This window comes from Plectropomus leopardus, chromosome 15, assembly GCF_026936395.1.
Source record: "Plectropomus leopardus strain MGB_pleo_1.0 chromosome 15, ASM2693639v1, whole genome shotgun sequence".
NCBI classification, from domain to species: domain Eukaryota; kingdom Metazoa; phylum Chordata; class Actinopteri; order Perciformes; family Serranidae; genus Plectropomus; species Plectropomus leopardus.
In genome coordinates, this window is record NC_142190.1 from 16,064,494 (window position 1) to 16,076,683 (window position 12,190).

Genomic DNA, 12,190 nt, shown 5'->3' on the forward strand with positions numbered 1-12,190 from the left:
TGACTGAGTAAACAACACCTATTTGTACTTCCCAGTGCTACTAAATGTTTGTTTACACCAGTAATGACTGGTTTCTCCAGCCTGCTGGTAGGTTGCTGCACAATGCAACATGTGGGAACAGATCAAGTGATTCATAAATGCTGTATGTTGGCAGCATTGAAACAAACACAATTCCACATTTGTCTAAAATAGGCTAAGCTGAAGTCTAATGTTCTTCAATTCCTTTAACATGTTTGTTAAAACCAAGTTTTATTCTAAAATGATAGCAAGATTTTAATGCCAACATTTTTTTTAAACGAATAACCACGCCAGTCATTTCCCCTTGGACATAAACTTTTGCGTTTGAACAAGAAATACACCTATCATTATTTGTTTTAGAGGATAAATAACATTTTAAGACAACAGATCAAACCACTGAGTAATCTTTACCATAGGTGTGTAGATGCAGTATCTGTTTCACACTGAATGCATATGAACATCCATAAAGGTAGGCTATGAGCATGTATATGTGTAAGCATGAGCAAACATATATGAGTGGGTATGAGTGTGCATTTGTGAGTGTGCCACGCTGGACTTGGCCTGGAAGAGTGAGTCAGAGGAGGTTTCGGCTTATGGCTGATTGCAGAGAGCAGCTCACAGAAGGGAAGCACTCTTTTGTCTTTCACAACAGCCTGATTTATTCCTCAGGATGGCTGATTGAGGCGAGCCACCCTTAATGCTCTGCAGAAAGGCAACTACAGGCTACAGCCACAGTGTGTCCACCAGTAAAACCACAAGAATGGCAGATACCCAGCAATTTGGCTGATTCAAATTCTGACAGTGCATTCTGGTCCACTCTGGTGCCAAGACTCCCTCATTCTCGTTTGCTGTGAGTGTTTCTCCTCCTCCTGGTGCCACATGTGGATAGCACCTCACTGAAAATATTTCCACTGATTCATCCACACCTGTGGAAAGTCTCATTTAGTTTGCTCCATCCAGATCAGGGGGATTAGAGATAACAGATGAAACCAGGAGCTCAGCAGGTGGGAAATGAGACTGTTCAACAGCAGACACATAGTCCAGGTTCAAGAGCCATAGCAGTAGCAGAGTTTTCAACCCTTTGGCACAGTGAAATGCACAAATCCGGGGGTCAAAAAAGGCAAGCACAAATCAGGCTTTACTGCAGTAATTGAACTGAAGTACTGCACTTGGGTTTATCTCTCTCCCTCCTTCTACAGCCTCAGTGGGAAGCCAGATGGGAGTCCTGCCTGCTGTTGCCTACTGGACAAAGACTGGTTTTGAGCGACCTCTTCACTGAGGAGCAGCCCGACCTGACTGAAGCTACAACACAGGGCTATCCATGAGCCTCAGGAATCTCCAAAAGAGTGACATCACACGGCGAATTATGACATTCATCCCCTGCAAAGAGCGCTCTGGTCCTTTCTAAAAACATATAAAGCTGGTAAAACCCTCTCCGACCTGTTCACTTTTATCTTTTTTAAAGTGTTCTTTACTACCCATAAATGAACCGCAACCGAGACCTCATCTGCTTTTGTCTGTGTGCTTGTGGACCAGGATTCAAAACAATCTGGGGGTGTAGAGATTGTGTCAGAGTCATGAAAGAGCAGGTATTCACTAAACTAAAAACAGGTCAGCAAAACCTCCAGGGTCATGAGCACTCAAAGCCCCAGGACTGTTGATTCTAAAAGAAAAAGGGGTCCTTTAAGTGCTGGACAAAGGCTCCCTAGGACACCCCAAGGAGCAAATGATTGTGCATTTCCATGTGTACACACATGAAAACACAATGATAAACTACAATGTGAATGACTCAACTCTTAAAGGTCAAATGGTGGAATTTAAACACACTGACATGTTCAAGACTGACTGTGCACTTGAGCAAAAAATAAAAAAATAAAAAACACAAACATATGGGCATAATACAAAAACACAGCAACACAAACATTAAAGAAGCCCTGATCAAGTTTTTAACCTTGACGTTTTTTCTTTTAATATGCTACAGGACATGAGTGAAATAAGCAGTCGATACTATGGTACTATAGTTGGTTACTATGGCATTTTTGCCTTAGAACATACCAATCGTACTTGTAAATATCAGGGGGGATGCAGGGGACATTTTCCATCAATATTTAGAACATGTGCATTTGTCCCTACAGCTAACAATATGGAAGTAACAGAAGAGAGTAACTTCTTGTCTTGTTTTAACAGTGACATTTCATGTTTCCTGTAGTTAAATTCCAGCTAATTTAAGTGCTCTATGCCAAAGATGACAAGTACTTGATTGATTCTATAGTTGTTTTTTTAAGTGAACAGAGTTCGCACACATCTTTACCCATGACTATTCAAAACTTTTCCATAACTTTTCCAAAATATCTTAACCTGATTTCATGATTTTAAGTAGTTTAAAATGTGTCTGCCTGTACAAAAGCATTTCCAGGCATTTGGGAATAAACAAATTGCTAGCGCTCGCTATCTTTACTCACAAGTTAGACATTCCTGCTGCGAACAAGCTACATTTGCCTTTACAACAGACCGGCACGTACACGTACTTTGCAAAACAATAAGACTACGCCTGTTTAGGAATTTTATTGACATAAATTAAACAATGGCCCAAACTATTTCTATTCACAACTTTTCCAAAACATTCTTTTAATTTCAAACCATATCCAGGCCTGGAAAACAGTTTTTATATTTCATAACTTCAGGAATTTCATGACTGTGGCAACCCTGTTAAAAAGAACACCTTCATCTTAAAATTAAACCTATGGCCATAGTGCCAATGACAGTCTCAAAAACAGAGTCTGACTTCCAGGGTTTGTTACATCACAAACCCGAGGAACCATTCCCTAATGCTGCAGCAAAATGAGGTGTTTCACTATTTTGTTTCACTTTTACTTGAGTGTGATAGAGCTGGCGATCAGGAACAAGGTGCCCCTAACATTAGCAACACATTTTTCGCCATTTGATAACAGTCAAACTAAAGTTTAGCAAGTACATGCAGGCAACGAGGGGCACGGCTAATTTGCACATTCATATATCAGCGCATTCTAAACGAAGCACGTGTAGAGTTAAATCTAAGCCCTTCTAAGGCATAAAGGGATTTTTTAGTGAAAAAAATGTAAATATGCCATTCTAATGGACAGGAAAGATTTTTTATGGCTTTATTTATCAGTGACCCTGGAGGAACTTTAAGAGTGAACACAAAAAGGTGACTTCAGGTGACAGACTCTTTCACACATTGCCTCTTAATATCAATTCACCACAGTTGTTACTTTATGTTTGTGTAAAACGAAACAAATTATAGTCACATATGGCCCCATGATGGATGCACAAACTACAAAAACGGAAGGGAGGGGGGGCGTAGTCCGTCAATATCCCTTCTTTTAAAATTCCAAAGCTCTGTTCACAGCGAGTGATTATTTCTCCATAACCTGCACATCTCTCACCTAAATTACCGTCATCCATCTCTCTCCGTTTAGTCCCGCGCGCGCACAGACACACAGACTGACACGCACACAAACACACATGCACACACACGCACGCACACCTCACTTCACTATCCGTTCGCATCACCTGCCCAGAGATGGAGCTGTGAGTAGGCAAGTCGTCTTTGCTTGTCCTTATTTGTTTGAGCGGCGTCTGTGGATATTCGTCTTAATTGATCACTGGCAGTGTTTTGGAGAAGCTGTCTTTAGTTGCCCACGAAGAAATTCTCCTCTTTGCACAGAACGGGAGGTTATTAAAACGTGAGGAGGCGGGTTGGAGAAACGAGAGTCGGACTTTTTTTCCTCCCCTCCTCTCCACTATCCGTCTCGGGCGTGCGCGCCAACACAACGCGCACGCGGGCACGTGTTGGTTATGCATGCTCGCACGTGCACGCGCGCGCACAGGCAAATCGAGTCACATGCAGCGGTGGCGTCTGGCTTTGAGAGAAGGAAAGCAGCTTGATATGATACTCCACTTGCATTACAATAGCATTAATTCTACGGGAGGAGCTCGGTGGGGTTGTGGAGGTTTTTTTTATTGCTTGTTGTCATTATTAAAATATGCGCGTGCACCTGCAGCATCAAGTTATGGGGACGCAAAGATGAGCAGCGCGACGGAAGAGGAGAAGAGGATAAAGTCCATGTGAAATATTTGGAATTCTTTCTTGGTATTTTTGTCATTATTCAGTTTTGTTTTATTTTGAAGGTTTGAAGATGGTGTTCATGTTACATCCTAAACCGTCGAATACTTTTATTATAAATAGATAGATAGATAGATAGATAGATAGATAGATAAATAGATAGATAGATAAATAGACAGATACCCCACTGAACACAGAATACAGAGGCACATATAAACCCATGACGTCCCTCATAACTAATCACGCACATGCACTACTTTAACCACGCGTGAGGAGGCAACACACACACACACTCACACAAACACGCACACTCAGAGGAAACGTTGCACTGCAGACCAGACTGACGTGACTACACTGCCAGCTCACTCTGCCTGCTCTGATGAAAATAAACCCCCAGTCAAAACTAAAGGCGAAAAAATGAGTTGCTCCTCTGTCAAAAGCATTCCAAAATCAACAGCTGGGATTTATAAGGAGGCTTATGCAACCGTGAATTACACTGATATGATATAAACTGCCCATAAGGATGTCCTTGTTTCCCTTTTATGCCTCCTGATGTAGTCCTTGGTGATGAAAATGTCTTCTGATTTGTAGTTTAACTTGAAATACGCAGATGACTACAAAAATATACGCTGGGTATCATCAGCCCAATTTTTTTTCCTCCCTTGCAGATGCACGCAGCTCAGCGCTCCTCGCCGTTCTGAGCTCAGTCTGGAGTGGCGCGGCTGTAGCAGCAGAATATTTGGCTGTAAACAGAGACACAGTGCTGTTGTCTCGATGCGAAACGCAGGCTTTTAGGAGACGGCGAGTGATTCGAGGAGGATTTTATTGCAGAGAGGCTCGTCTCATCAGTGCAAGCTGGTGAGGGAACACGATTTTCTTAACATTTTTTGGAGGTGTCTTTCCCCTTGCTTGTGTGCGCGCGTATCCGAGCCGTGTAATCCATTCGTGTGTCGTTCTCGCTCTTTCTTTTTTTGTTGTTGCTTCATCGTAAGTACTCAACTGTCCGTTTTATGACTCTTGTCCATAAGATGCCCTAGCTGTCTTGGTCGCGAGACGGTCTTTTTTTTTAATGCATGTCAATTTTATCTCCTTGGAAATCATCACGTAGGAGTCAGGGAGCGAGACAGAGAAAGCGCGATGGGGAAAAAACAAGGGATCCCAGTTGAAAATGTAAGAGGATTTTTATTTAGCAGCCACTGAAAAGAGATTAGGGCGACAGCGGTGGAAGTTAAATTGTGCTGCATATAAAATGGGCGGGCTAGTCTTTATATTAGGTTGGTACAGCCTATTCTAAAATTAAATGGTCTGCGCTTGGGCACAGTCTGTTTGCCATGCACTTTATTTACGACTGATGAACTAAAACGTTGATTTTGGATACAGACCTCGGTGCACAGAGCAGATTTGTTAGTTTAGTGGAAGATTTTTTTTTTTTTGTGTTGCTGACAGACTGAGAGAGTTCAACTCACTACAGCACCACCAATGAACAGTGAGAGAGACCTGCGCATATCGTCAGCAGCCGCTTCTCCAGCCTCAAGCTAAAATTCGTCAGATCTGAGATCACAGAGGATTTTTCTCATTCAGTCCGGCTAGAAAAGATATTCTCAAAAGTTTGAGGATATAGCCAGCGGACACCGAATATACCCCGACTCGTCTGCTGTAAGTGATTTTCTCCATTTTTCTCGCCTTTTATCAGGCTGAAGAAGGGGGAGAGGGGAGTAACGCTCGGCTTTAGAGAGGGATGGTTTGTGTTGCTGGACGCCGCTAGAATCGAGTTTTATTTGGGAGAACGGGGGGAGTTTGCCGTCGAAATTGGCACCGTTTATGGGGTATTTTATGGCAAACGAGAGTCGTTTGAGGCTTTTAACGGGAGGCAGCCTGGTTTCAGCACCGCGGACAGCGCTCCGAATAAAACAGCATCAACGCACATTTGCTTAATTACTCCGCCACGCACGAATTGGATCGCCATGCATGTATTTAGACCAACCTTGCAGGGATGCCAGTTGCATGCTAAATTTCTCCCCAGCTCAGATATATTCATGCATTGGAGGGGAGAGGGTGACATTTCCCTCTGAATAACTTAGAAAGTGTGCTTGTGCGGGATTTTCTCCTCCAGTCGTTAATCTGCATCATCCCCGCTTTGTCAAAGCCTTGTCAACCAACGGATTTATTTTATTTTTATTTCATTTTAGCACAGCATTGTGCGTCCCCCCCTCCCCGACTCCCATCCGCTCACAGAGCACCTTGGAACATCACAAGCAAGTAGCAGGGGCATTGTCTTCTATGTGGGCTGTGTTTCACAGGCAGGATTTGGTGGTCGTGTGTGAAATACTGGTTTAGCGCCTTTCTGTAAGTAAGTATAATTGGTCCTCTCGTGCACACATCGATTATACCTTCAAAAATGGACCGTGATTGTGAGCATTGTGTTTTGCATGCACAGTAGCGCAGGCTAATTGCTTACATACTTTATGACCCGGCTGACATCATAGCTTAATGATTGAGGAGGAAGCAAATGCTCTTATTTTTAGGGGGATTTGATATTGCGGTATTGCGCCTTTCACATTGCAGGGTATTAGAGGAGGCTGTGTACAGGTGCTACAAGCTCACACGGGGTGTTATGCGCTCGATGATGCGTTGCCTTGTTATTTCGTCTTAATTATTATGCGCTACAGATGCAGCCATATCGTATGCGTGTGTATCAGTTATGAAAGTCGTAATTCCACTGGGCCCCCTTTCTGGTCATGGAGATGCTGAGCAGCTATTTAAAGTCGGTCTTCCACGTAGCCAGAGTGTAGAATATGTCTCTGTCAATGTGACACATAATTTAAAATGATGTAAAATCTTTGAGGGGTGCATGTGTCAAGTGGCATGTGATGGCCCAATGCATGTGGCAGGGCCATTTGGTTTGATTCATGTGCTGTCAGTGATTCTGTGAGAGATTTTGAGAAGCAGGACCAAATATCTCTAAAGGAACAAGGTCTCTCTTGCAACCTCAGAATTGGCTGTTGTTGCTTTAGCACATCTACATGCTTGTTGACTCCAGGTGTGATGACATGTTGGGGTTAATGGCGGACCATTGGCTCATATGACTTGGTAATGATGTTCATTCTCTCTCTCTTTGACCTCCAGCAGTGAAAGCTCATATTGCAACTATGTGTGGACGGAGCAGGACGGCCTTTCTGTGTCTGTGGGCTTGCTTGCTTGCCGCCAGCAGCGTACTGGGTGGGAAAAGGTAAGAACAAACTTTAACTGCCAAATGCATCAACATTACACTGGATCACTGGATAATTCTAAATATGTGAAAGCCAAAAATGTGGACACTGTTCATATGACTTACTTTTAAAGCCTTACGAGGAGTTTGAGACAAACACTTATTATTTTAAGTCTAAATATTGCCTATGTGATCAAGATATTACTGCAATAATGCAATTACACAAACTGACATTTGGAGGACAAACTGAAGAGCACACTGCATTGGGCAAAATATTGAATGTAGCTTTGTCGAAGAGGACAATTACCTTTTTAATGCTCGTCTCAGTGCTTGCCGAGTGGTCAACTGGTCAATAAATACGTCACTAAATCGGTCGGGCAGTCAGCCAGCAAGGGGGGCAAACAGTGGTACACCTGCTGAGCTTAGATTCTGTCCTCCTGCCTATTGCTTGTTTTATTGGGTAACACCCTTTAAGAGCATATTCACAGTGGTTGTAACTGGGGCATCCCCACAGGATACCTCCAAATTGCATAGAGGCAATACCAAGTGCAACAGAGAGAAAGAGGAGCCAAAAGAGCCTCTATCTACATTATCACACTTGTTTTGGTTCACTAGCCTTGTGGGACAACATTGACATTCTGAGTTTTCAGATATGGACTGTGTACAGTAGATTGCACTGTGATATTTGGCACAGATTTGCACACGTGTTTGTGACAGTGACTGCGGGGATAGTAGGGTCGATGTACAGACACACTTCTCAATGTCAACACTGAGGTGTCGGATGTCACCTATAACCAGAAGCAGGCAAACAGACGGAGAAAGAGAGAGAGTGATTGGATAAGGGATGACAGCAATTTGATCCACTGTCATGTGTCTGCAACTGCATCAATTCCCACATGGTTTAAATGCTGGGCAGCCATCTGTGTGTGGCACACCTCAAAATATAATCTGATTCCACTGCATGGATAAATATGGATAACTTTGTCACTGGACCCTAAATACAACAGACAACCAAAGCACTTGATGGTTACAAATTAAACGCCAAAAGTACAATTCATTAGCTAGCTGCAATTGCTCAAGATCATTCAAGCTCTTGTCCCAATGTGGCTCTTCTGTAGAATCCTAGAGAGACTCAAGAGATCAGGCGTTTCTGCACGGTTGAATAATTCAGCAGAACTGTCACAGGCAGTTGACTTGAATGGTGATGTCTTGAGATGGTCCAGCTTGCTTCGCTCTCAAAGACAACACGGGAAAACTCACATGTATACAATGTATAGTGCATGTTTCAGCTTGCATGCCTCAGCACATTCAGAACACAAATTGAATGTGTCCCATTTGCACGACGCACTGCAATACGTCATGATTGCACACTGATTTGATCTAACTGATTAATCACGACTGTAGCTAAAATTCAAGCTGTACCAACCAGGTTTTGATTTAGTGGGTTTGATGTGCTGTATGTTGAGCACATTAGAGAAAATATAAAAGTACTGATTACTTTACTGAGGAACTGTCACCGCAAACTGCAAGGCAATTATCACCCAAAGATTTACTGTATAATCCAGTCCCTCACTCGCACATACACACCTTGGGGGATTTCAACGAGACACGGTAATCAGGAAGACCTAGCACTCTGCTACAGTATGTTGCCAACGAAAGAAATTGCCTTATAATTAGATATCCGAGTGACGGGAGAGAAAAGGGAGCGAGCGAGTGAGAGAGAGACGTACAGTAAAATGGAGAAGGGGAGAGAGAGTGAAAGAGAGACATTGGCAGAGTGAGTGTGAACGGCACTGTTGCTGTTCAGATGACCTGTAGATGGGGATGGTGTACAATGTTTTATGAGGAAGTGGCCCCTGGCTGATAAACATGTGTATTCTTCCACAGCACCTTTTCCTCTCCCTTTTCTTTTCTTTCCCTTGACATATAACACTAACCACCCCACCGCCACCACCCATGTCTCCCCGTATGCACTGTAAAAAATGCCTCTTCAAAAAAAGATATCTGCCATATAATTCAATCCATTTCAGTTAAGTAAAAATGTTTGGTGTCTATTGGCTGAGATGATGACTTTGACTCATTGCGGTATTGGAAAAAACTCAGCATACAGTCACTAAAGAAATGCAAGGTCAAAAAGAACGCTCTTTAAATAATTCCTGCTTTTATTTAGGAAAAAAAGTGTAATTTTCACCATTTCTTCTACTGATTGTTATTGACTTGTATGGCTAGAAATTTTCCATGTTTTCCGTCTATTAAGCTGATTTTCATTATTGTAGAACTTAAAAGCACTAAGGGACATCCTGGCTTTATTTCTCTGTTGGTGGAGAGTAAAACAAGAAGGCTGTAACCCTCAGGGTATTCCAAAAATTGTTTCAGTGTCTCGCTCTGATTTGGCAAATTGGAAGTGCCTAAATAAATGTAAAAAGCAGGAATATTAATCAGGGAGGAAAGAGGAGGTTGTTTTTTATATTTTAGCCTCAGTTGACGTCCAATGAATGCTTCCTGTATTTATGCATAATTGGCTTCCCAGACCTGAACAAAACAGATTAATTATTGTTTTGAATTTGAGTATTTCAAAGCTGTTACCTTCAAGACTGACGCAAAACAAAATTGCTCATCACAGTTTCGACAGTTTTAATGCTGGCTTTGGTTTTTAGAGAGTTCCTTTTTTTTTTTTGGGCAGATAGAAGGACGCTTGCGAATTAAGGGAAATTGGTGGCAGAGAGATGCGCATTAACCCTTTTATACAAATCCATGTGTGACGCGAATGCCGCATCCTTATTTAGAAAGCAAAATGTTTATCAGCTCACGTTTAAAGCTGGAGGATCTGCCTCAATCCCTCAGCTTTGAACGTGAGCTGTGTCTCTTTGAAACGCCCCTCCCCGGTTTCACTTAACAATTTCCTCACCTTTTCCCAACCTCGCTCTTCTGCCTTTTATCTCCCCCCTCCTCATCCTTCGTTATCTCTGTCTCTTTTTTTTCTTCTCTCTTCTTTGTCTTTGGAGCTTTCCTCACATCTCCAGACGCCACTCTCCCTACAGCCATCCCTCCTACTTTTCCTTCCCTCTTGTCGCAGGTCCCTGCTAAATAATCTTGATGACCTCTCTCTCCTTGGAGCCGTTCAGCTTGCAGAGCTTGTTTCCAAACACTTGCTGTTTATTTAGCATGCAATCAAACCAAACGCTGTTGGCATAAAAAGAGGGAGAGGATGATTGCTTAGAGGTGCACAATACATTGTGAGAGCGCTTCATCTGATTATTATCAGCACTAACGCACATGCAAACATATGCATGAATGTGTACACAAGCTTGCATATGTGCACAGACCCTGAGCCTCGAGTGCATGCATGCATTGATTCAGGTATGCAAACACACACATGCACACATCCCTAAACATCCTGCTTTTATACAATGCAATTAAGGGCTGTATTACTGATTATGAGTGTGCTAAAATATTCATGCGTGAAGATGCTGCAAACTCTGCTCTTACAATTACTGATTGTGACTGTTTTTGGCATTGCTCTAAGCATTTTGTTTCATGTTGTTCAAAGAGCACATTCAGCAAGGCCTTTGTGGTCTAAAAGACCATATTAAGGTATAAATAATGTATCATGATTTCTCTATTCTCTTTTTCTCTGTGAGATTGGGCCTACAGTACGTGTGGGTGTGAGTGCGCACGCACATGTGTGCTCCGTATGACCAGTTTCACATTTCGATGCAAATAACTTTAACACTTGCAACACTTTCCAAAGGGATAATACAGTATAATTTGCCTCTGTGGAATATTTTCCCTTCCAGTCCACCTCTGAACAATCACTTGCTCTTTCATCTACTATCAATACGATCTAAAGCTTCATGGTCACACACTGTGAACTGTGAATTGGCAGTGAAATGCGTCAGTGTCATGCAGGATTTGACAGAGTTTTCTCGTCCATTTTCTTCACAATGTGATTCACGGTGCATTCTGTGCTGTGCGTGCTTTTCAACAGAGCTGTTTTGCTAACTACAGAGCAGATATCCTCTCTTTTATGTCTTTGATATATGATTCATATGCAGAGTTTGTTCTTACTCTTTTGGCAGTTTAGACTGTGGTTTTGGACTCTAGCTGTGACGACTTTAAATCTTCTTCTTTGTTTTGCCAGCTCTGGGCAGAATGGCATGACAGATGAACAGAAAGATAACACTACAGTGTTCACCAAGATCTTAGACAGCCTTCTGGATGGCTATGACAATCGCCTCAGGCCAGGACTGGGAGGTCAGTAAACCCAAGCCATTGAATGTCTTTTGTCCCTCATGGTGACTGTTTGAATGTTTTTTTTTCTTCTTCCAAATATGCAAATATCATCCAAAGGACTCCTACAAATAGCTTACATTGGCCATGACAACACATAGTAATATCCATATGACTAAACTGTATGGAGGTGGGTTTGCTTTCAGTGTCAGATTTTGTGTGATAATTAAAAAAATGAAGTGGAGACTCACTCTTCACCTGCCGCTTTTGTGAAACAGTGAATTGTCATAAATCCAGCAGTTCTAATATAACACACTGAATGACATTTCATTGTGTGGGCTGCTCTTCACTCTATTGTCCACTGTCCATTGTTAGAGAGAGAAACAAAATGGCAGGGAGACAAATCCAGAAATGGAAAATGAGAGAACTGGAGAAAGAGGAAGAAACGGAGAGTAAAAAGAGAAAAGTGGAAGAGCGATAATGTGAGAATTGGTGTGTGAAGGACACCGAGGATCGCACAGTGTGATGCAGCAGGCATCAAACAGACAGGCGAATAAAACCAGGCCTGCTAGAAGTTCAGCAGCCGAGGGGAAGAAATTATGGATTATGATGGGTATCATTCATAAATC

The 12,190-nt window shown here is 42.4% G+C and overlaps 1 protein-coding gene across 5 annotated transcripts in view; it reads left to right on the forward strand.

Moving 5' to 3' along the window:
• Window positions 1–4,770: 4,770 nt before the first annotated feature.
• Window positions 4,771–12,190, forward strand: part of gabra1 (gamma-aminobutyric acid type A receptor subunit alpha1) — a 36,872-nt gene continuing 29,452 nt past the window's right edge. The window contains exons 1-4 of one of the 5 annotated variants that reach the window (XM_088088162.1): window positions 4,771–4,981; window positions 6,313–6,473; window positions 7,250–7,352; window positions 11,473–11,585. In XM_088088162.1, coding sequence (XP_087944288.1) covers window positions 7,273–7,352; window positions 11,473–11,585 — 193 coding nt within the window. In that variant the 5' untranslated portion in view covers window positions 4,771–4,981; window positions 6,313–6,473; window positions 7,250–7,272. Of the gene's footprint in view, window positions 4,982–5,028; window positions 5,294–5,551; window positions 5,780–6,312; window positions 6,474–7,249; window positions 7,353–11,472; window positions 11,586–12,190 lie in introns of those variants that run through there. The other 4 variants (XM_088088164.1, XM_042499192.2, XM_088088163.1 and 1 more) reach the window with 4 other exon arrangements.